Source organism: Tachyglossus aculeatus, chromosome 19 (genome assembly GCF_015852505.1).
Source record: "Tachyglossus aculeatus isolate mTacAcu1 chromosome 19, mTacAcu1.pri, whole genome shotgun sequence".
NCBI lineage: Eukaryota > Metazoa > Chordata > Mammalia > Monotremata > Tachyglossidae > Tachyglossus > Tachyglossus aculeatus.
The window spans coordinates 8,882,918-8,907,747 of NC_052084.1; the positions used below are offsets into that span (position 1 = coordinate 8,882,918).

The 24,830-nt window shown below is 42.8% G+C and overlaps 2 protein-coding genes across 4 annotated transcripts in view; one reads left to right on the forward strand and one right to left on the reverse strand.

The window, feature by feature from the left end:
- The window catches only part of IARS2 (isoleucyl-tRNA synthetase 2, mitochondrial), a 42,211-nt gene extending 36,001 nt beyond the window's left edge, over window positions 1-6,210 (reverse strand). The window contains exons 1-3 of the mRNA XM_038760846.1: window positions 5,953-6,210; window positions 1,918-2,040; window positions 247-406 (exon numbers count right to left, since the gene is read on the reverse strand). Of these exons, the coding sequence (XP_038616774.1) occupies window positions 247-406; window positions 1,918-2,040; window positions 5,953-6,210 (541 nt within the window). The remainder of the gene's footprint in view (window positions 1-246; window positions 407-1,917; window positions 2,041-5,952) is intronic.
- BPNT1 (3'(2'), 5'-bisphosphate nucleotidase 1) lies at window positions 5,921-24,240 on the forward strand. Of its 3 annotated transcripts, none has more exons than XM_038760780.1 (9): window positions 5,921-5,971; window positions 16,359-16,486; window positions 16,746-16,850; window positions 17,794-17,901; window positions 18,799-18,847; window positions 19,915-20,006; window positions 21,320-21,517; window positions 22,038-22,143; window positions 23,266-24,240. In XM_038760780.1, the coding sequence occupies exons 2-9, from the start codon at window positions 16,367-16,369 to the stop codon at window positions 23,412-23,414; spliced, it is 927 nt and encodes a 308-aa protein (XP_038616708.1). In that variant the 5' UTR covers window positions 5,921-5,971; window positions 16,359-16,366; the 3' UTR covers window positions 23,415-24,240. The 3 variants fall into 3 exon arrangements, with proteins under 3 accessions (XP_038616708.1, XP_038616706.1, XP_038616707.1); XM_038760778.1 differs by lacking the exon at window positions 5,921-5,971 and adding an exon at window positions 10,288-10,376; XM_038760779.1 differs by lacking the exon at window positions 5,921-5,971 and adding an exon at window positions 14,358-14,531.
- Window positions 24,241-24,830: the final 590 nt, after the last annotated feature.

Below are 24,830 nucleotides of genomic sequence, written 5' to 3' on the forward strand. Positions count from 1 at the left end.
CAGAGCAATCCTGGGCAAACTAGAGGAGAACATCTCCACCCAAATGCTGCTGGAATCACTGTGTGTCTTCAGATGACAGCTTAGCAGAGCAGACACGCTGTCTGCAAGATGGCAAGCGCTGAGAACACGCAGAGCACAGCATCAAGACCTCTATATTTTCAAAGACTTTCCACAGGCGTGATCCGGATTCTGGAAATTGCTTAGAAAACATGGCTTGTAATCTTCCCTCCCGTAAAGGCAGCTTACCTTTCTCTCTAATTTCCATCGGGGAAAGACTCTGGGTTTCTTCTCCATATTCTGACAGTGCTTTTAATTCAATGGGTAAGCCATGGCAGTCCCAGCCCGGCACGTAATGGACCTTAGAACCTCTCATCATATGGAACCGATTAGCGATGTCCTTTAAAATCTGTCAAGAGCAAAGAGTTATGTCTATCTGTGTGAAAAAGTATCTAGACAATCTAAAACGGGAACTAGGTCTAAGTCATCATCTCCAAGCACTCGGGCTTAGGTCCCAGAAGTGATTGGCCTATGCGGCAGTGAGAGGCCTACAGATCTTGGTTTCCTGTTTAGTAATATATTATGATGTAATAATCATAAAATATAATTCCTACATTCAAAGGGAATTATATTTTCTTAGCTCTCTGGTTACCATTCCCTGCAGCGCTCTCCCCACCTTTCACGGCTTTTCCAAGGTCTGGTTCCCCAGCTGTGCCCCTTCCTACTGAACTGAAGCAGGAACGGACCAAGGAGAAAAGTGCTGTGTCTGGAGTGGTGACAGAAATCTGGAATCGGTGGTCTAGGTGTCTTTGAGCCCGTTTGGGGCTCTGGAAGGTGGAGAGCGACACTCTTTCCAGGGCTGAGAGACTGCTGCCTTAAGTCCAGGACACGCAGCCTGATTAAAGGTGACTGTCACTTCAGTGCACATTTACAACTCGCCTCCTCGCAAGCACTTTCAACCTCCCTCTCCAAGATCCCGGAACCACCTCCTGGCCAGAGCACATCTTGCCCTTACGCAGCATGAAGCTGGGAGGGATGCAGTGGACGGAAAAGGGCTACTGGGGCTATGAAGAAGCCACCAGTTTTGGGGAGTCTGACCAAATCACACACGAACTCAGGGTGAATCTACAATGAAGAGGCTCCCTGGAGCTCAGAAGAGCAGCTGGGATTACAGAGGGAGAGTCAGAGGACTTCCCTAATCTCCAGCTGCCCTAGGTAGTTCTCATCAACAGTATTTACACAGACCACCTGGGTGCAAGACCCTATATAATGGATGAAGCACTGGATCACCGGAATCCCGGCTCTGCCAGTTGTCAGCTGTGTGACTTTGGGCAAGTCACTTAATTACTCTGTGCCTCAGTTACCTCATCTGTAAAATGGGGATTGACTGTGAACCCCCGCCGTGGGACAACCTGATCGCCCTGTAACCTCCCCAGCGCTTAGAACAGTGCTTTGCACATAGTAAGCACTTAATAAATGCCATCGTTATTATTTTTAAAAGTAGGATGTCTGGTTCTATGGACTGCAAACTCCTTGAGACACACCAGGTGGAAATTAGTTTCTGGATCCTAAGGGTTTCTCCCAAGAGCTTTTCTTAGGCCGAAAGACTCAGGTTATCCGGCTAAAGCAGCCATTGAACATTAATAGCACAGCATATTCATTCATTCAATCGTATTTATTGAGCGCTTACTGTGTGCATATGGTTGACGCATGCACAGCAGTCACCGACTATTACGCACTGGAGTCACAACCCACTGGAGTCACTTGTTGGGTGGCTCAGACTGAAGCTGAAAAGTGTAGGACAACCTTGTTTTGGGTTCTATGGCACAACCACAAAGAACCTGGACTACATATATACCATGACTCCCTAAAAGCTTTAATGTTTTCAAGTCTTATAATTAGAATAAAAAATAGAATTACCTTATTTAAAGCATGACCAATATGAGGGTCACCATTGGCATATGGAGGTCCATCATGGAGACAAAACTCTTCCTTCGATTTTCTTTCTCTTTGCCAAGAATAAAGTTCTGAAAATCCACATTTCTGTTGGGAGAATATGAAAAGAGAAGGCAAGCCCTCAAAACCTAAAAGTGACAGAGTACTCTTTGGGTAAAAATGTTATACAATTACCCTACTTTATACTCAGAAGTTCACGAGGAAAAGAAGAATAATCAATCAATCGTATTTATTGAGCACTTACTGTGTGCAGAGCACTGTATTAAGCGCTTGGGAAGTACAAGTTGGCAACATATAGAGACAGTCCCTACCCAACAGTGGGCTCACAGTCTAAAAAGTGCCTTTACTCAATGCTAAAAAACAACCTATTGTTGATAAAGTTAACGAAACCGGACAAATCTTTCAAAAAAGGATAAGGATTAACCCTAGAAACTGTAGGGCTGCTATTTCAGAGAGGTGCTAGAAAAAAAAATCAAATTGTATCTGCAGCCATTTAGAAGAGTTCAAAATATTGCAGAGCAAATCGATATGGTTGTGTGAAAAGCAAGTCAGGCCAGAGTGATTAATCTCCCTATTTGAAAGTGAGAGGGCCATGAAGACAAGGGCGGAAGCACGGCTTTTGACCGTGTTCCCCAACATTTTCTTCAGCACAGGAAATGGTGGCCTGAACCACACTAGTGGGGCAAAACTGGCTAAGAGTTTAACTCAAACAGCAGTGGTATATAAATCACTTCTCAACCTGAGAAATAGCAAAAAGACTTGTCCCTCAGATACTACCCTGGTCACAGGTTCTAATCCCTGTTCCACCACTTGTCAGCTGTGGGACTTTGGGCAAGCCACTTCACTTCTCTGTGCCTCAGTTATCTCAACCGCAAAATGGGGATTAAATCTGTGAGCCCCACGTGGGACGGAGACTGAGTCCAAGCCGGTTAACTTGGATCTCGAGATCTTGGATCGTAGAGAAGCAGTGTGGCTCAATGGAAAGAGCCCGGGCTTGGGAGTCAGAGGTGGTGGGTTCTAATCCCGATTCCGCCACTGATCAACTGTGGGACTTTGGGCAGGTCAGTTGACTTCTCTGGGCCTCAGTTCCCTCATCTGCACAATGGGGATGAAGACTGTGAGCCCCACGTGGGACAACCTGATGACCCTGAAGCAGCGTGGCTCAGTGGAAAGAGCACGGGCTTGGGAGCCGGAGGTCACGGGTTCTAATCCCAGCTCCGCCACATGTCTGCTGTGTGACCTTGGGCAAGTCACTTCACTGAGCCTGTGACCTCATCTGTAAAATGGAGATGAAGACTATGAAACCCCCGTGGGACAACCTGATCACCCTGTATTCCCCCTTCAGTGCTTCAAACAGTGCTTTGCACATAGTAAGTGCTTAACAAATGCCATCATTATTACCATTACTATTGTATCACCCCCAGTGCTTGGCACAAAGTAAGTGCTGAACAAATACCATCCTCATCAACCCCAAAGCTGGGAAGTGTGCTGGGCACACAGGACTTAATATATACAGAAAAAGAGGAGCAGACCGTCAGAGTGGGGGCAATATATATATATGTAAAATATATAATTTATTATATATTTAAATATAAATATATTTATTCATATTTATTATTTATTTTGCTTGTACATATCTATTCTATTTATTTTATTTTGTTAGTATGTTTGGTTTTGTTCTCTGTCTCCCCCTCTTAGACTGTGAGCCCACTGTTGGGTAGGGACTGTCTCTATATGTTGCCAATTTGTACTTCCCAAGCGCTTAGTACAGTGCTCTGCACATAGTAAGCGCTCAATAAATACGATTGATGATGATGATGATAATAAATAGTGGCATTTATTAAGCGCTTACTATGTGCAAAGCACTGTTCTAAGCACTAGGGAGGTTACAAGGTGATCAGGTTGTGCCACGTGGGGCTCATAGCCTTAATCCCCATTTTACAGATGAGGTAACTGAGGCCCAACAGTGCTTTGCACATAGTAGGCGCTTAACAAATACCATCATTATTAAGTGACTTGCCCGAAGTCACACAGTTGACAATTGGAAGAGATGGGATTCTGAACCCACGACCTGACTCCAAAGCCTGTGCTCTTTCCACTGAGCCATGAAGAGGAGCAGACCGTTGGAGTGGGGGGCAATATATATATATATACAGAAAAAGAGGAGCAGACTGTCTGAGTGGGGGTAATACATACATACAGAAAACAATGAGCAGACTGTCGGAGTGGGGGGGGGGAGAGAGAGAGAGAGAGAGAGAGAGAGAGAGAGAGAGAGAGAGAGAGAGAGAGAGAGAGAGAGAGAGAGAGAGAGAGAGAGAGAGAGAGAGAGAGAGAGGAGCAGACCGTCCAAATGGGGGCAATGTGTGTATATATATATATATAAGAAAAGGAGCAGACCATCGGAATGGGGGCAATATATACATATTTGGAAAAAGAGGAGCAGACCGTCTGAGTGGGGGCAATATATACACATATGGAAAAAGAGGAGCAGACCATCTGAGTGGGGGCAATATATACATATATGGAAAAAGAGGAGCAGACCGTCTGAGTGGGGGCAACATATATATATATACATATAGATATAGATATATATATATACACAGAAAACGAGGGGCAGACTGTTGGAGTGGGGGCAATATGTATATAGAGAGAGAGAGAGACAGAGAGAAAAAGAGGAGCAGACCATCGGAATGGGGGCTATATATACGTGAGCCCGCTGTTGGGTACGGACCGTCTCTATATGTTGCCAACTTGTACTTCCCAAGCGCTTAGTACAGTGCTCTGCACACAGTAAGTGCTCAATAAATACGATTGAATGAATGAATGAAGATATATATGTAGAAAAAGAGGAGCAGACCGTCTGAGTGGGGGCACTATATATACAAAGAGGAGCAAACCGTCGGAGTGGGGCAATGGAGGGAAGGGGGGGGAAGGAGAGGGAGGGGGAGAGGGAGGGGGGAGAGGGAGGGGAGGGGGGAGAGGAGCAGACCGTCGGAATGGGTGCTATATATATGTGTGAGCCCGCTGCTGGGTAGGGACCGTCTCTATATGTTGCCAACTTGTACTTCCCAAGCTCTTAGTACAGTGCTCTGCACACGGTAAGGGCTCAATACGATTGAATAAATGAATGAATGTATACATATATATATATAAAGAGGAGTAGACCGTCTGAGTTGGGGAGAGGGAGAGGGAGAGGGAGAGGGAGAGGGAGAGAGAGAGAGAGAGAGAGAGAGAGAGAGAGAGAGAGAGAGAGAGAAGCAGACCGTCGGAGTGGGGGCAATATATATACAAAGAGGAGCAAACCGTCGGAGTGGGGGCAATGTATATACAAAGAGGAGCAAACCGTCGGAGTGGGGGCAGTATATAGAGAGAGAGATAGAGAGAGGAGCAGACCGTCGGAGTGGGGGCAATGTAGATACAAAGAGGAGCAAGCCGTCGGAGTGGGGGCAGGAGAGAGAGGAGCAGACCGTCGGAGTGGGGGCAATATATATACAAAGAGGAGCAAACCGTCGGAGTGGGGGCGAGAGAGAGAGAGAGAAAGAGACAGAGGAGCAGACCGTCGGAGTGGGGGCAATATATATATATATAGAGAGAGAGACGAACAGACCGTCGGATTGGGGGCAATATATATACAAAGGGGAGCAAACCGTCGGAGTGGGGGCAATGTATATATATATAGAGAGAGAGGAGCAGACCTTCGGAGTGGGGGCAATATATATACAAAGAGGAGCAAACCGTCGGAGTGGGGGCAATACATGTATATTCATTCAATCGTATTTATTGAGCGCTTACTGTGTGCAGAGCACTGTACTTGGCGCTTGGGAAGTACAAGTCGGCAACATAGACAGAGAGAGAAGCAGACCGTCGGAGTGGAGACACTATATACATGTGTGTGTATATATGTCTATATATAGGAAAAGAGGAGCAGACGGTGGGGGTGGGGGCCCGGGCGGCTCCCCCGGCGTCAATCCCGTGGGCCGTGGCGGGGTCGGCGGGTACCTGCTGGACGTCCAGCTCGGTGAGCGGCTGCTGGGGGCCCAGCAGCTTCATGGGGAAGCCCGGCCGCGGCACCAGCACCGTGGGCCGGTACCTGCCGTCGGCCGGAGGGGGAGGCCCGCGGGGGGGGGAGGCGGAGGAGGAGGCGGAGGAGGAGGAGGAGGGCCGCCCGGAGGCCCCCCGGGAGGAGGAGGAGGCCCCCCGGGAGGGAGGAGGCCGGCGCGGGCCCACGGCCCCTGGGGCCCGGAGCGCGCGCCGCATGGCCAGGCCGGACGCTCCCCCCGCCTGCTGGCCGGCTGGCCGCCCGGGGACCCCACCGCGCCTGCGCCCGGAGCCCCGCGCCTGCGCACTCCTGCGCACGCCGCCCTGCCGCCGCCAAAAATCCGACACCCCGCATCCTGACGCTAGCCGGACACGGCTGGGGAAGCCCGCATAATAATAATAATAATAACAATAATAATAATAATATCGTTTATTAATGATAATAATGGCGTTTATTAAGCGCTTACAGCATATATATGAAGCCCGATTAATAATAACAATAATAATAATATCATTTATGAATGATGATAATGGCGTTTACAGCATATATATGAAGCCCGCTTAATAAGAACAATAATAATAATATCATTTATGAATGATGATAATGGCGTTTACTAAGCGCTTGCAGCATATAAATGAAGCCCGATTAATAATAACAATAATAATAATATCATTTATTAATGATAAGAATGGCGTTATTAAGCGCTTACAGCATGTATATGAAGCCCGCTTAATAATAACAATAATAATAATATCATTTATGAATAATAATAATGGCGTTTACTAAGCGCTTGCAGCATATATATGAAGCCCGCTTAATAATAACAATAATAATAATATCATTTATTAATGATAATAATGGCGTTTATTAAGCGCTTACAGCATATATATGAAGCCCGCTTAATAATAACAATAATAATAATATCATTTATTAATGATGATAATGGCGTTTATTAAGCGCTTACAGCACGTATATGAAGCCCGCTTAATAATAACAATAATAATAATATCATTTATTAATGATGATAATGGCGTTTATTAAGCGCTTACAGCATGTATACGAAGCCCGCTTAATAATAACAACAATAATAATAATATCATTTATTAATGATAATAGTGGCGTTTATTAAGCGCTTACAGCATATATACGAAGCCCGCTTAATAATACTAATAATAATATCATTTATTAATGATAATAATGGCGTTTATTAAGCGCTTACAGCGTATATATTGCCCCCACTCCGACGGTCTGCTCCTCTCGCTCTCTCTCTATATTGTCCCCACTCCGACAGTTTGCTCCTCTTTGTATAGATATCAATCAATCAATCATATTTATTGAGCGCTTACTATGTGCAGAGCACCGTACTAAGCGCTTGGGAAGTACAAATTGGCAACATAGAGTGACAGGCCCTACCCAACAGTGGGCCCACAGTCTAAAAGGGGGAGACAGAGGACAAAACCAAACAGACTAACGAAATAAAATAAATAGGATAGATATGTACAAGTAAAATAAATAGACTAATGAATATGTACAAATATATATATATATATATATATTTGTATATATACTGCCCCCATGCAGACGGTCTGCTCCTCTTTATATATATATATATACATTCATTTATTCAATCGTATTGAGCGCTTACTGTGTGCAGAGCACTGTACTAAGCGCTTCGGAAGGACAAGTTGGCAACATAGAGAGACGGTCCCTACCCAGCAGCGGGCTCACATATGCGAAGCGCTGGGGGGAGGTTACAAGGTGATCAGCGTGGCTCAGTGGAAAAGAGCCCGGGCTTTGGAGTCAGAGGTCATGGGTTCAAATCCCGACTCCAGCGATTGTCAGCTGGGTGTCTTTGGGCAGGCCACTTCACTTCTCTGGGCCTCATCTGTAAAATGGGGATTAATCAATCGTATTTATTGAGCGCTTCCTGTGTGCAGAGCACTGTACTAAGCGCTTGGGAAGTACAAGTTGGCAACATAGAGAGGCGGTCCCTACCCAACAGTGGGCTCACAGTCTAGAAGGGGGAGACAGAGAACAAAACCAAACGTACTAACAAAATAAAAGAAATGCATGCACAAAATAAAATAAATACACAGGATTAAGACTGTGAGCCCCCCATGGGACAACCTGATCACCTTGTAACCTCCCCAGCGCTTAGAACAGTGCTTTGCACATAGTAAGCGCTTAATAAATGCCATCATTATTATTATTATTATCAGGTTGTCCCCCGGGGGGCTCACAGTCTTAATCCCCATTTTACAGATGAGGGAACTGAGGCCCAGAGAATCAATCAATCAATCGTATTTATTGAGCGCTTACTGTGTGCAGAGCATTGTACTAAGCGCTTGGGAAGTACAAGTCGGCAACACATAGAGACAGTCCCTACCCAACAGCGGGCTCACAGTCTAGAAGGGGGAGACAGACAACAGTCCCTCACCTGGAAAATGGGGATTAAAACTGTGAGCCCCCGCGTGGGACAATCCGATCACCTTGTAACCTCCCCAGCGCTTAGAACAGTGCTTTGCACATAGTAAGCGCTTAACAAACACCATCATTATTATCCCCATTTTACAGATAATTATTTTTATTATCCCCTCCTTTCCTTCCCCACAGGACCTGTATATATGTATATATGTTTGTACGTATTTATTGCCCTGTTTATTTATTTATTTATTTATTTTACTTGTACATATCTAGTCTACTGAGAAGCAGCGTGGCTCATTGGAAAGAGCCCGGGCTTTGGAGTCAGAAGTCATGGGTTCAAATCCCGGCTCCACCAATTGTCAGCTGTATGACTTTGGGCAAGTCACTTCACTTCTCTGGGCCTCAGTTACCTCATCTAGAAAATGGGGATGAAGACTGTGAGGCCCCCTGTGGGACAACCTGATCACCCTGTAATCTCCCCAGCGCTTAGAACAGTGCTTTACACGTAGTAAGCGCTTAACAAGCACCATCATTATTATTATGCCCATTTTACAGGTAATTATTTTTATTATCCCCTCCTTTCCTTCCCCACAGGACCCGTATATATGTATATATGTTTGTACGTATTTATTGCCCTATTTATTTATTTATTTTCCTTGTACATATCTAGTCTACTGAGAAGCAGCGTGGCTCATTGGAAAGAGCACGGGCTTTGGAGTCAGAAGTCATGGGTTCAAATCCTAGCTCCACCAATTGTCAGCTGTGTGACTTTGGGCAAGTCACTTCACTTCTCTGGGCCTCAGTTACCTCATCTAGAAAATGGGGATGAAGACTGTGAGGCCCCCTGTGGGACAACCTGATCACCCTGTAATCTCCCCAGCGCTTAGAACAGTGCTTTACGCGTAGTAAGCGCTTAACAAGCACCATCATTATTATTATGCCCATTTTACAGGTAATTATTTTTATTATCCCCTCCTTTCCTTCCCCACAGGACCCGTATATATGTATATATGTTTGTACGTATTTATTGCCCTATTTATTTATTTATTTTCCTTGTACATATCTAGTCTACTGAGAAGCAGCGTGGCTCATTGGAAAGAGCACGGGCTTTGGAGTCAGAAGTCATGGGTTCAAATCCCAGCTCCACCAATTGTCAGCTGTGTGACTTTGGGCAAGTCACTTCACTTCTCTGGGCCTCAGTTACCTCATCTGGAAAATGGGGATGAAGACTGTGAGGCCCCCTGTGGGACAACCTGATCACCCTGTAATCTCCCCAGCGCTTAGAACAGTGCTTTACACGTAGTAAGCGCTTAACAAGCACCATCATTATTATTATCCCCATTTTACGGATAATTATCTTTATTATCCCCTCCTTCCCTTCCCCACAGCACCTGTATATATGTATATATGTTTGTACGTATTTATTGCTCTATTTATTTACTCATTTTACTTGTTCATATCTAGTCTATTTATTTAATTTTGTTAATAGATTTTGTTTTGTTCTCTGTCTCCCCCTTCTAGACTGTGAGCCCACTGTTGGGTAGGGACCGTCTCTCTATGTTGCCAACTTGGACTTCCCAAGCGCTTAGTCCAGTGCTCTGCACACAGTAAGCGCTCAATAAATACGATTGATTGATTGATTGATTGATTGCAGCAGCCGCAAAGGCTGATGGTCGGGAGCCAGAAGCCCCGGATGTTGGGAGGCTCCTGCCAAAATACGGACAAGTGGATTTTTTTTCCCTAAGAGAGGAAGGAAGGGGATTCAGGAAGGGGAGGGGACGCTCCCTGCTCTGCGCATGCGTAAAACATTGTCATGTGTATGTATGTGTGTGTGTGTGTGTGTCTGTCATCCGTCCTACGGTGCTCGAAGAGGGCCCCCCCGCTGAAAACGCGTTTTGCCAGGCCCAGCCCTGCCCTTGGCTCTCTTTTAGCAAGAATTAATATAGGTTTAACGAAGCAAGTAAGTTTCTCCCTACATCAGCCACCCCGGTATCTAAATAATAGGAATGTGGACAGGTCCAGCGGGACACTGATGGAGGATTTGGCCAGATACTAACTGCAATAGTGGCAGTGGGCAAAAATAATGGGAGAGCAGTGCCTTGTTTTTGGTTCCAAACCAGGGCCAGAGAACTGACTATGGTTGTTACCACGTATGTTTTATTTCCCACCTTGTTCAGATTTCGCTGATTGAACGTCTCGATGTTTGTGGGACAAAAATGAGCTTTAATAGCTCATTTAAAGCTTTAATAGCTTTAATGCGCTTAGTACAGTGCTCTGCACACAGTAAGCGCTCAATAAATACGATTGATTGATTTAATGAGCTTCAATAGTAGGGCCTTCAAGGCCCTACTGAGAGCTCACCTCCTCCAGGAGGCCTTCCCAGATTGAGCCCCTTCCTTCCTCTCCCCCTCGTCCCCTTCTCCATCCCCCTCACCTTACCTCCTTCCCTTCCCCACAGCACCTGTATATATGTTTGTACGTATTTATTACTCTATTTATTTTATTTGTACACATCTATTCTATTTTATTTTGTTAGTATGTTTGGTTTTGTTCTCCGTCTCCCCCTTTTAGACTGTGAGCCCACTGTTGGGTAGGGACTGTCTCTATATGTTGCCAACTTGTACTTCCCAAGCGCTTCGTACAGTGCTCTGCACACAGTAAGCGCTCAATAAATACGATTGATTGATTAATAGGTAAGTGTATGAAGAAGATCCCTTTCTATATTTGAGCTCCAGCTCAAGGCCTAATAGGTTTGCTGCAGGTGTAGGGGGCAACAGTAAATACCAATTTTTGGTTTTCAAAGATGATACTGCCTATGGTGAAATTTTTCCATCCGTGCACAGGAATGTGACTGAAAAGGGACCAGTGTCTGGCCCACTTCTTTGCTAGCCCATTGCTCGCGTGGACTAGAAAATGAGATGATAAACTGGGAGTCAGGAGGACCTGGGTTCTAATCCCTGATCTGTCGCTTGTCTGCAGTGTGATTTTAGGTTCTCCGTGCCTCAGTTTCCTCATGTGTAAAATGGGGATTAAGACTGTGAACCCTATGTGGGACAGGGACTGTGTCGAACTTGATTAGATGGTATCTACTCCAGTGTTTAGTACAGTGCCTGCCACATAGTTAAACACTTCTTAACAAATACCATGAAAGAAAAAAAAAAGATGATATCAGACAGGGACAGGTTTAACCGGGTTTTCAGATTTCCAGCCCATGCATGAACAGTCCTACCTTTATGTCCTGTAATCTTAAAGACCAAAGAAACAGGATAGCCCCTCTTGAACGTAGTAAACTCTCACTTTTACAGATCAGCAGGGAAAATAAAAAACTGCCCTCTGCTGCTTCTCCTGTTAGTCTTTGTTCATTCATTCTACGCTTCAGCAGCGTAGGAAACAACTTGTATAAGGGCAACAGGGGCAAGTATTTATTTCACCAATTGTCAGTTCCAGTGACAGCAGTTGCAATTAACTAAAATGAATGTAATTAAAATTTCAGAAATGGCAAAAAAAGAAATCAAATGTTTCCTATAGCAATGGGTATAGCAATCAAATCATAAACATGACAATGGGGATTTTCACTCTAGTATAAATTTAAATTTAGCAAGGGTTCAATTTAAAGTGTTTGAGTACATCTAAAACTAAAGTACTAGATAGTAAGTTGCTGCTGAAATATGATAATTGTGTTCTTGAAGAACTTCAAGATGAATATGTTTTGATGGAATTAGGTGAGGGGGTTGGTGATTTGAAGATACCACCATTACTGACATTTTTCAATACAAGTTCTTGGTTATTGTTATTATTATTGTTTTTGTAATATTTTTACCTCCAGCAGAATGCTTTACATTTTTGCTTCTCATGTCACTCTACTAAATGCTCCAAAGTTTCAGAAGCACAAAATATGGGTAGAGCCCTTTTAAGGTTGAAGCTCACATTGGGAAGTGTAGGAAAATCAAGCCTTGACTAATCCCACATGCGTTCACACCTTTTTTTTTTTTCTGGACTACATCTACTTGCCCCAAGTTGTGAAACAAGTTATACCTAATTTAAACTCATGTTTTGGGAAAAAAGTTAATGAATACTGTACAGTATATCTAAACTGGGAAATGAAAATGTGTTAGAGGGGAAATTACTGTATTAAATATCCTGTGAAAATAGCAGCATTTGCTATGCTGAAATTAGTTTATAAAAACGATATCAGCCTTTTTTAACCAGCTTACAGAGGGGTATTCCTTTTGGTTATTTCTTTCTGGTTATTTCCAGTCTACTTTTCCTGTGTGTATTCTAGTGTTATTTCCCTCTTCCTCTCTCACAAACTTGTCCCTTACACTCCACCTCTTTGTGACTTTATCTCTTTGTCCTTCCTCTCTCTTTCCTTAAGATTGCCTCTGCTGGCCTTCCTTTGGTTCTCTCCCCCACTACATGATGTAGTGGATAGAGCAAGGGCACCAGGAGTCAGAAGGACCTGGGTTCTAATCCTACCTCTTCTACCTGTCTACTGTGTGCCCTTGAGCAAGTCACTTCAATTCCTCTGTGCCTCATTACCTCATCTGTAAAATGGGGATTGAGCCTGTGAGCCCCACATGGGACAGGGACTGTATGCAATCCGATTTGCTTGTATCCACCCTAGCGCTTAGTACAATGCCTGGCACATAGTAAGCACTTAATAAATACCACAGTTATTATTATTATTATTATTAATTATTATTACTATTCTCTCTTTTTTTGCCCGGCACTCTTCCCCCTGGCAACCCCCTTATCCTTCAATCCTATGACAGTGTCCCAGATGTGGCCCAGGACTACGCACAGCTTTGTTCTCTGAGACAGAGGGAAGGAAGGTGTGATAAAAAATATTGTCCCAGATACTAGGAAACTGAAGTTATAGGGGATTAAATGGTAGAATTTATCAAATGCCTACTATTTGCAGAGCACTGTACTGAGTGATTGGGAGGGTACAGTAGAATTAGTTGACATTATCAAAAAAAGCAAATCTGAGCTCTTTTACCGAACACTGTGTGGTCTGAGATTCTCTTTGCTAGTATTGGCATTAACTCAGTTGACAGACACCTTGGAGAATGGAATCTTCCGTTTGGATTATTTTATTTATACCCACACATGCTTACTACAAACACACATATGTACGCATATGTGTTTCTTCCCTTCCCAACCCACAACAAAAACAAATGACTTTACGCGCAGAACAAATAAAGAGCATGTGAACGCAAATTTACTTCATACTTTCAAAGTGCAGTAATGCACAAAGAGGGACTTTGGAATTGATATTTTAAACCTGATTTTTAATGTAGTAGACTATTTTGCATGCACGTGTGTGTGTGTGTGTATGTTGGCTATATTTTAAAGTGGTGTAATTTGAGGGTCAGGAAAAAAGTTTATAAATCGTAGGGTTTTAGGACCCAGGAGGTGTTTGTTTTTTGGAGTATAGGAGAATGAATTTGGTTGGGTAGGAATAAGGAAGAGGTTGCCTTCTTGCTCATTTCTGTTCTACCGTATCCCCTGCATCAGCAGAGAAACAGGTATTTCTTCCATTTTGGAGCAATAAATGATTTGGAAGTTGAGTTTCTTAATCAGCACTTAAGTGCTTAGTTACAGATTTTGTGTTTTGCCAAGTGATTTGCTACAGAAATGAATGACGAGTTTTCTGCACTTATGCCTAGTTTCATTTTGAAGTGAGGTGATTGGGAAAGTCAAGAGGGGAAAAAAAAAAAGAAATAACTTCTTTCATTTGGGAGCAACTCAGGGGCCACAAGAGAAATAGTCTACTACATTAAAAATCAGGTTTAAAATATCAATTCCAAAGTCCCTATTGTGCATTACTGCACTTTGGAAGTTTGAAGTAAATTTGCATTTATTTGCTCTTTATTTGTTCTAAGCATATAGACAGATTTGTTTTTCATTCAATCGTATTTATTGAGCGCTTACTGTGTGCAGAGCAGTTTTTGTTGTGGGTTGGTAAGGGAAGAAAGTGTTGAAGTAATTTATTACAAAGAAAATAGGGAATGCATTTGGCAAATGTGAAAGAAGGAAATTATGTCCGTTGAAGTTTAACAACTTTAATTTTTTTCTTTCAGTAAACTGAGATTGTTGTACAACCAGGTAAAAGGTAATGCTTATCAGTCAAAACAAAACAAAACAAAAAATCAAGAAAAAATGATCCACCTTGGGGAAATGGAAAAGTTGTGGAAGATACCAATTTATAACAACAAAAGTGTTGTAAAACTTTTTGGTATTTAGGGACTTCCAATTAGAGATTTGGGAATGCAACCAGACCAGATTTGGCAGGGTGGGGGTGGGGGTGGGGATATTCTGGAAAAAAAGGCCCTTTAAAGATTACTTTTCCTGCTTTCAATCTGTTTTTAATTGACTCTGGGTTATTGTTCCTACTTTTTTTATAAGAACTTATTAAGCAGTTGGCCGAAATATCCAGTTCTTACTTGGTTTAAATATAAAATGTGGTTCTAATCCTTTCTCTATTGTTCTCTTCCTGACCCTTTTCCTTCTAGCCTTGTAATCAATCCCCTGGCACTCTTTCAGCCTCTCCCTGAACTTTATCTTTGCATGGTTTTGTGTTTTGGATGCGTTTCCCCCAGGAGAGCAGGAGATTGAAGGAGGACAGAGGCACTTACACAAACACACGCACACCCCAAATGTCTCTGGGGCAGAGCAGGGGCAACAGAAAGAGTAGCGGAGTTTGTAAAATAAGCTACAGTTGAGAGCTGCCTACAGTGCCAGCGCAGGCCATGTGTCATTCCTGTCCTACCTGTCCACTGTGGAGTCCATTAGAACTGGAGAGAGTCACCACTCCAGACAGACCCCACATGCTCTGGATAAAATGACATAGACGATACCGCACGCATTTCCTAGGCACAAATCGTAACACGCTCAATCAATGCTATTTTTTTTAAGGTATTTGTTAAGCACTTATTACGTGCCAGGCACTGTACTGAGCGCCTGGGTGGGTACAAGATAACCAGGTTGGACATAGTCCATGTCCCACACGGGACTTACGGTCTTAATCTGCATTTTACAGATGAGGTAACCTAAGGCACAGAGAAGTTAGGTGACTTCCCCAAGGTCACACAGCAGGCAGAGCTGGGATTAGACCCAAGTCCTTCAGATTTACAGGCCCGTATCTATCCACCAGGACCTGCTTCTTGTTTATTGTTTAGTGAGCTCTTACGGTGTGCAGAACACTGTACTGAGCCCTTGGGAAATTACAGTTCAGTAGAGGTGGTAGACACAAGCCCTGCTCTCAAGGAGCTTATAGTTTAGAAAGCCCAAATTTGGCCCATCCTAGAGTATTTCTCAGGAGGACCTCCAGCTCCCCCATTTGCCCCAGTGCTATTACAGTCTCTCCCAGGTTCAAATAAACTCTAGAGCTACTTTAGAGCTGTGGAACTTGACAGTAGGAGCCAGAGATTTGCCTTTTTTTTTTTTTAAAGGTCAGAAAGCACCAAGTTCCACAATGGTAGCAGGCAGTTAGGAATTTATTAAGTGCTTACTATGTGCCAAACACAGTGCTAAGCTCTGGGGTAGATGCAAACCTAACAGATCAGACAAAGTCCCACAAAGGCCTCTTTTTTAGGTAGGAGGAGAGAGATACAATGGTAGCATTATATTTGTTAAATATTTACTCTGTGTCAAGCACTGTGCTGAGCGCTGAGATAGATACATGAAAAACAGGGATTACACAGTCCTTATCCCACACGAGGGTCACAGTCTAATTAGGAGGGAGAGCAGGTATTGAATCACATTTTACAGATGAGGTAACCAAGGAACAGAGAAGTTAAGTGACTTGCCCAAGGTCACACCGCAGACAAGTGATGGAGCCAGGATTAGAACCCAGGTCCTTCTGAATCCCAGGCCCGTTCTCTATCCGCTAAGCCACAATGCTTCTTGCACTACTACATTTCTGTTGGTTTCCTTTCAGTGCTAATAATGGCTTCCAACCCAACTGTGTTGATGCGCCTAGTAGCCTCTGCGTACTCCATTGCCCAGAAAGCTGGAACAATAGTCAGAAATGTGATGGCCGGAGGAGACCTAGACATCGTAGAAAAGGTACTCACAATCACCGAATTGACTGTATTCTGTACCAATTCTATTTATATTCATTTTGATTCCCGCTAGCACGTAAGCTCCTTGTGGGCAGAGAACACGTCACTTCTTTGTTTTGTGCTTCCCAACTGCTTAGTACTTGCTTTTGGATGCCTGCCCGGAATGCTTCCTGTATAATACAAGCATCCTTGCAGTAGGAACTAGACTGACAGTAGCCGAAAAACACCTTTATCATTTCTAACATAATACCCTTCTTTTGTAGACGGGTGCTTTGGACCTGCAGACCAAAGCAGACCGATTGGTCCAGATGAGTATATGCTCTTCATTGGCAAGAAAATTCCCCAAATTGACAATTATAGGTGAAGAGGTAAGAGTTTTCTACTTGTAAAATATCTGGTTTATCTGTTTATATCTGATTCACAGCTGTGTATATCAATCAGATACTGTTAAGGGGATGTTCATAGGCCAAGCCCTAGATCTAGGATGAGTTTTCAAGGCGGTTCCTACGGCCAGATATAGGAGCGAAGACTTCTCCTGGCTCCCCTGCTGCCCTGAATTAAAGGAAAGAGAGTTTTAGGCCGAGACCAGGCCTGCTTCTTCTTCTGATCAGTGGCTGCATGTCGAAAGACACAGTAGAACCCTGCAGGCTCATACAGTGAGCAGCCCATGCAGGGAGAAAGGTGAACACTGAATTTTTATGGAGGATGCATTGCTGTATATGAAGAGAACATTCCAAGCAGGAGAAAAAGTAGGAAAAATGGCTCATTTGACCCTAAGAAGAGTGGTTTGGGTGGTCTGCGGGTTGGCTTGGGCAGAGAGGCGACCCTTGTAGGTGTATAAGGGCAGATGGGAGGGATAGTTGAGGGGAGAGTTGGTTAATGGGTTAACCATTAATGGGTTGGTTAATAAATCTTGAGAAAGAGAAATCCTTCCCCCACCTCCCACACCCTCCGTAAATTTAGTCCATAGCAAGTATTTAGAAAGAGGCAGCTAGCCATTCCTGAGTTGATGAAATTGCAACTGTGAGCCCCATGTGGGCCAGGGACTGTGTCTAACCCTATTTGCCTGTATCCATCCCAGCGCTTAGTGCAGTGCCTGGCACACAGTAAGTGCTTAACAAATACCACAATTATTATTGTTAGGGAGAGTATCTTTCATCTTTAGTGCACACTTCAAAACTCTTAATTCAGTGTTTTGCACACAGTAGGAGCTCAATAAATACTATTGTTTGATCAATTGGTTAAATTGATTCCTGGCACTCTAATTCAACTGAGCTCCTGCAGTCACCGATGTCTGTATCTTTTCTGAAGGACCTACCCTCTCAAGATGTGGATCAAGAGCTGATTGAGAGTGGCCAGTGGGATGAAATTTTGAAGAAACCTTGTCCCGTGCAGTACAATTCTATCAAAGAGGAAGATGTAAGCATATTGTTTGTTCTTTTACCGGTATGGTCTCAAAGAAGGAAACAAAAATAAAATAGGAAATATAAATCATTGCATATATGCAAGTGAATCCGGGGGTTGTGAAAGATGTCTGTCCTAAAAATTAAATTCTCTCATGGGGCTGGAATTACATCAGTTGTGTAATTTAGCTCCAGCCTACTAATATGTATGACCCCTGAACCCACGGAACATGTCTACCAACTCTGTTGTATAGTACTCTGATTTGCTTGTATTTACCCCAGCGCTTAATACAGTGCCAGGCACGTAGTAAGTGCTAAACAAATGCCACAGTTATTATTATTACTCTCCCAAGCACTTAGAACAGTGTTCTGCATGCAGCAAGAGCCCGTTAAATCCCACTAATTGATCTAACATATTTAGGGATCAGAATAATTCGGTTGCCCAGCCCTTTTGTTTATTATACTTTCCAGACTCACTATCAAAACTGTTTTTCACAAATTCTTTTTCAGTGTGAATCCTCAACTGGATTGGGACTACCAGCTCCAATTTAGTTGCTTTTGATCAGTTTGGGTTTTGATGACCTTTGGCAAAAAGTTATTTTTTATCAATTCCAGGAAGCTTCTTTTGAATTTGGAATATTACAGTTCCAGTTCGATGCCAAATATTTTGCAGTTACACTGAAATTTTGCTCCTTCTTGCCATACCCTAGCAAGGAGCCCTGGGGACTATCACAAACTATTGTGTAATGAAAGTAAAGTGGGTTCTAGTCCTTGAGGAGCCCACAGGATGTTACAAACAATATAAGACTAATTAACAAAACCTTGTGATCGGTCGGGCACACGGGTACAGAAAGCTGCTCTCCCAGATACTCAGATTCACAGGCAACCTAATTCCCTTCTTGACGTTTTTCAGCTTGTTGTTTGGGTCGACCCTCTGGATGGCACCAAGGAATACACTGAAGGTAAGCTCTCTTTTCAGTTGACATTTCTTCTTGACCAAAATTTCAGCTGTTGACTTAATATTGGCAGTAAATGATGAGATTGCCTGAGTCAGTCTCTCCTTCCAGAACCATCTCGAATGTAAAAGACCAGAGGACTGGCAAATGAGTTTTGAAGGGAGCAGACTGAGAACTGGGTAGCAATTTCACAGTGGAAGTGAAAACTGTTATGGGAGTCCATGAATAAATAATGGTAGGAGCAATCACGATTATGAGGTGAAAATGGATTTCCTTATTCAGTCCTTGGTTTTAGACAGGCCCAGGGCATTTGCTAATGGCCTGGCACAGCTTCTTGGCACCAGAATCACCCCCATTGAACTTCAGCAGATCCGCCAGGTCCTGGGAAACTGATACCTATACTTTGGGGATGGATGAACTGGGGTTCTGAAAGAGGAAGTGGCTTTTCCAGCTTCCCATATTGCCAGACAGATTTAGGAGACCTAAAGACTCAATCCTCACGCACATATTCTACAAGTCGACCAAACTCCTTCCAAGATAAAATCCACATCAAGCTTCACACTCAACTGTCATTATTTATATCCTATACTGTAAGCCTCTGAAAATCATTTGGGTGAGCAACAGTAGGAAAGTGTGATTGTGTCCAGGTTGTGATTCACTGTGTGATCGAGGGTGTCTAGATTGCAGGGGATAAAGTGTGGTGCAGTAGATGGAAGAGACCTTTGAAAGCAGGGAAGATGGTGGGAGTGGTGATTGAAAAATGTGTGCCATGTCTGTAGTACACTGGATGATCTGGGAATGCAGTGTCAGCCTCATTGGGCAAGGTGACCTCGCTTAGAACAGTGCTTGGCACATAGTAAGTGCTTAACAAATACCATTGCTATTATTATTTTACATTTAATGAAAAGAAATATTCTGTATGGAAATGTTTATAGTGGGTTCTTAAATTAAATCGAGTCCACTAAATGATGCAATAAATTTTGGAATAAGTGTGAGGCAAGCAAGTCTGAATGGAGCAGGAGTTAGTCCCAACTCTTTAGAGGTGAAATTAAATATCTGTTACTTGTGTACAGGTCTTCTTGACAATGTCACAGTCCTTATTGGGATTGCTTATGAAGGGAAAGCAATAGCAGGTGTTATCAACCAGCCCTACTACAACTATCAGGTATGAAATGCACTGGTGAAGAGGGATTTAATTGGTTTAATATTCGTACAGTTCTTGTCCTGAAGAGACCATAAGAAGTAATCTGTCCCTCCCCCCAATCTGCAGAGACAATGCCCTTGAAGAAAGATGAAAAATCTCTCCTATTTTCAACAAATATTATTATCTGATTGATTAATTTGTCAAGACCATTATCCTTTAAGAGACTTGGTCTATATTACAAAGGTTGGATTTTTGATTCAGGAAAAAGGGCAAGGTTTGCTTTGAGTCATGTTGTTGTTACTGAGTTATGGTCAGAATTTTATAACAAAACGTTGGCCTTTTTATTGGCCTTTTCAACCTCACACGTTTTCATAGGTGAGCTCCACCTTCAGTAGTGTGTTCTTCAGATACAAAGAACAACTCTATAACTATACGATCAGAATAAATCCAGGAATCCCTACGTGCCCCTTGGTCTTTTTTTCCCAATCTTTGCCGTGCTTATAGCTCCTGTAAATTTCCAATAGGGTTCCACATAGAGAGGGAGACATAACCTGGGAGAACAGTCCAGGGGGTGATTAACAATTCAGAACCGAACACTCTCATATATCTGCAGCAATCAAGGTGAGCGGCGACAGGAGTAACACAGATATCCAAAATCCCCTTGCGCACTAATTCATTCATTCAGTCAGTCATATTTATTAAGTGCTAACTGTGTGCAGAGCACTGGACAGAGTGCTTGGGAGAGTACAGCGCGACAATAAACTGACACGCTCATCTCCAGTTACCATCACTTCCCCCCAGCTGCCACTTACCGGCCCGTCATGCTTCTGGAAGCGACTTTAAGGAGAAGAGATGGCTTGACTCCCAGCTAGAAAGTGGGGGAATCCTCTCCAGCCTGTGGGATCAGGGAGGGTGGGTCACAGTGAGATGGTTTTAGACCAAAGAGAGCCGCCCGAAAGCCCAGTCATCAGAGAAGGAAGCCCCTTGGGATCAAGTAGATGGCAGAGATGTGTTGAACAGTGAGGGGAAGAATGGTCTGGGGACCACCCAGATCTAAGGATTACCTGCCTTGGAGGATAAGGATAACTAGAAATGTTACTCAAGTTCCAAAGGAGTCTCCTTTTCCTGTCATTCTGATGACAAGACATATTAAATGAAGGAGGCAAGATAAAGTGCCCGTTTATGGCACAAAATGATTTTGATGGAACTCCCAAACTGGAGCCCACGACCTTCCATACAGCTGACTGAGATTAAAATACCATTTACACTGTTCAGGGATCAATTATTTTATGTGCAACTATTACAAATGACTTTTATTCTACTCATCCTTTTAGGCAGGATCAGATGTTGTGTTGGGGAGGACAATCTGGGGCATTTTGGGCTTGGGAGCCTTTGGGTTTCAGCTCAAAGAAGTGCCTGCGGGGAAACATATTGTCACTACTACCCGTTCCCATAGTAACAAGTTGGTAAATGACTGCGTTGATGCCATGAACCCCGATCTTGTGCTGAGAGTCGGTGGAGCAGGAAATAAGGTAAGAAAAGTGATCCGTCACTTTTATTCAAATATGATCACCGTCCTTGATGGAGAAAATGCTGCCTGTATTTCTTTTAGTGATAAGTAAGATTAAAGAGGTAAAAATGTAATCTTGGGATTTAATTTTAAACTCAAAGCAATAAAACCTTTTCATTTCAATTCTTATTCATCTGTATTTCATTTTATGTTTCCTAGTAGTGTACTACTCTTACTATTGGCAGTTCCTGCATTACTGCTAAGGCACATTCTAAATTTGGTAAACTGTCATTGAACTGTAGCCCGTCTGCTAGATTGTAAGGTCTTTGAGGGCAAGAACCATGTCTTGCTCTGTTTTACTCTCCCAGGTCCTTAGGTCCAGGTCCTTGTGTGCTCTGCCCACAAACATTATTCAACAAACATCATTGATTGAATGATATATTAATATGGCAGAAAGAAGCAATTTTTACTGCTTTGGCCTTATATATATATAGCTCTGTATCACATTTAATAGCACCTTAACACTTTTTTTATCTTTACAGATAATTCAGCTTATTGAAGGAAAGGCCTCTGCTTATGTATTTGCTAGTCCTGGGTGCAAAAAGTGGGATACATGTGCTCCTGAAGTCATTTTGCATGCAGTAGGAGGTGAGCAAACTTTCTAAGCTTAAAAGCTGTTTGAAGATAGTAAAAGGGGATTCCTATTTTTTCATAATTTACCTTGAACATTCGACTTTGATAGAATGCCCTTTTTTAGCGTTTTTTCTGTCAGAAGCTGTAGAACTCTTGACTTGTGGGTCTGCATCTGACTTTGAACCCAGCGTGGGTGGATGGGAGTGGAGTTCAGCTATAAAATTCTCCACTTGATATATTGGAGAGCAAAAATTAAGTGTTGGTGATAGCAAGAGCAAGGCTGCTCTTTGTAAAAATAAGCCCTCCTTCCTCTTATCTTTTTGTAATCAAGATATTTTTTCTTTGGGAATAATTTATGGTTTGCAGAGTAATATGTGAAGCAGCAGAATATCAGATTTAACTTTCACTTGTTCTACATCAGTGGCTTTTGGCTAGCTGGTGGTTTTGCTGTATCATACATAAACACCTTTTTAATTAATCCTTCCTCATTAACCCCAAAGGTATTTATTGAGCGCCTTTTTTATGACAGAATCTAGGTGCTAAAGACTCTATGCTATGATAATCTCCCAACAAACATCTTTTTACTTTTCCATATAAGCATAATTAAATGTTTTTTTTTTTATTTGAAGCCTTTGTCTTTTAAAATGGACTGAGGTTGGAGTCTCAATCAAATCATTTGATTTTCCCTGAAGTACCCTAGTTTATCTTCATCACGGTATTAATACCCAAGCTCAGTTCTTTTTTTAATTTCACAATACAGCACCCACATCCCAAAATTATCTTCCCAGAATGATAAGCAATCCAAGAATAAATACAGCTGGTTTTGGCGGGCATATTTCTTATCAACTTTATCAAGAAATATTCTTGAGGGCTCCACCCACATCACCCACTTCAGGATTCCTCATAAGTGAGTCCTTGGCAAATCTTACTGTCTGACATCCATATCTCACAGAGCCCCAGTTGTGGTGGACAGCTTGTTTATTTGCCTCTCCCAAGCTCTTAGTACAGTGCTTTGCACACAGCAAGCACTCAATAAATACGATTGATCGATATGCCGTTAACCGGAGGGGGAGGAGGGGAGGAAAAATCTTCCCTTTTTTCAATCAGCAATATCATACATGAATGTTTTTCTTGCAGGCAAGCTAACTGATATCCATGGCAATCCATATCAATATAACAAGGATGTAAGGCACATGAATTCAGCAGGAGTCCTTGCCACTTTGAGAAATTATGACTACTATGCAAGTCGTATCCCTGAAGCTGTTAAAAAAGAACTTTTGCCTTAAGGGAAGTCGTTGTCCCCTTGTCAGTGAAGATGTTTTGTATTCCGTGAGCAAGCGAATAAGTGATTAAAGTGGTTATATGGGACTTTCACTGTAAACGTTTAACGATCGATGGTTTTGTTTAGACAAAAAAGCGTAGTAGGAATGTGTGATTTTTATCATGCGCCTTGACTCTAGGAAACCAATAGGCGAAGGTATGACATTCAATCAATCAATCAATCGTATTTATTGAATGCTTACTGTGTGCAGAGCACTGTACTAAGCGCTTGGGAAGTACAAGTTGGCAACATATAGAGACAGTCCCTACCCAACAGTGGGCTCACAGTCTAAGTGTCATCTTGAAGTTGGGGGTGGGACAGTAGATACTAACTGTAGCCATTATGCATTTTGAACATATGATAGTACACATGGCTCCAGGCATAAAGTCCAAAGCAGCAAAGTGTGTGCAGACCAATCCACTTAAGTCCCCATCACAGAGCTAAAGTTGAATCACTCTTGTATACTTGTTTTAGAGTGACTCCTAGCCTGCGCAGTGTCTGTTTCCCTCCCTTACGTTAGTGGAAGTAAAAGAAAGATGAGCTTTGGGGGCTATTTTAATTCACTTGAACAGTCATCATTCCTTTCTTCTGAAGCGGATTCCTTCTTTACCAATTTTAGAGCATAGGATCGTATCTAAATTGCTTCCCTGGTTTTAGTTTGCTCAGTTATTTTTTAGCACTCTCATTTCTAACGTGCTTCTTTGAAGGGATATTGTAGATGCTAATTATATCGTTTGATTCGTGGGATACATTTCTTTCATAATAAAGTTTTGAAGTGTTTTATTTATGAATCGTGTGTGTGCCTTTCATTATTTGAGACCTATAGTCAATCCCTATTTTAAACCTTCTGCTCGTTGTGCTTTCTAGACTGTGAGCCCGCTGATGGGTAGGGACCGTCTCTATATATGTTGCCAACTTGTACTTTCCAAGCGCTTAGTACAGTGCTCTGCACACAGTAAGCGCTCAATAAATACGATTGAATGAATGAATGCTTTATAATCCTTTAACCTGAAGTTAAAGGATTAACTTCTTTTAGACTGTGAGCCCACTGTTGGGTAGGGACTGTCTCTATATGTTGCCAACTTGTACTTCCCAAGCGCTTGGTACAGTGCTCTGCACACAGTAAGCGCTCAATAAATACGATTGATTGAAGTGACATCTCATCTCATCTCAAGTGACCCCCATCTTACCTCCTTCCCTTCCCCACAGCACCTGTATATATGTATATATGTCTGTACATATTTATTACTCTATTTATTTTACTTGTACATATCTATTCTATTCATTTTATTTTGTTAGTATGTTTGGTTCTGTTCTCTGTCTCCCCCTTTTAGACTGTGAGCCCACTGTTGGGTAGGGACTGTCTCTATATGTTGCCAAC

Excerpts from the sequence above, each read along its gene's own strand:
- BPNT1 (XM_038760778.1), top strand. Across the intron at positions 17,902-18,798 it reads ATTCTATCAAAGAGGAAGAT|CTTGTTGTTTGGGTCGACCC; the intron begins GTAAGCATATTG and ends GACGTTTTTCAG. Across the intron at positions 20,007-21,319 it reads AGCCCTACTACAACTATCAG|GCAGGATCAGATGTTGTGTT; the intron begins GTATGAAATGCA and ends TCATCCTTTTAG.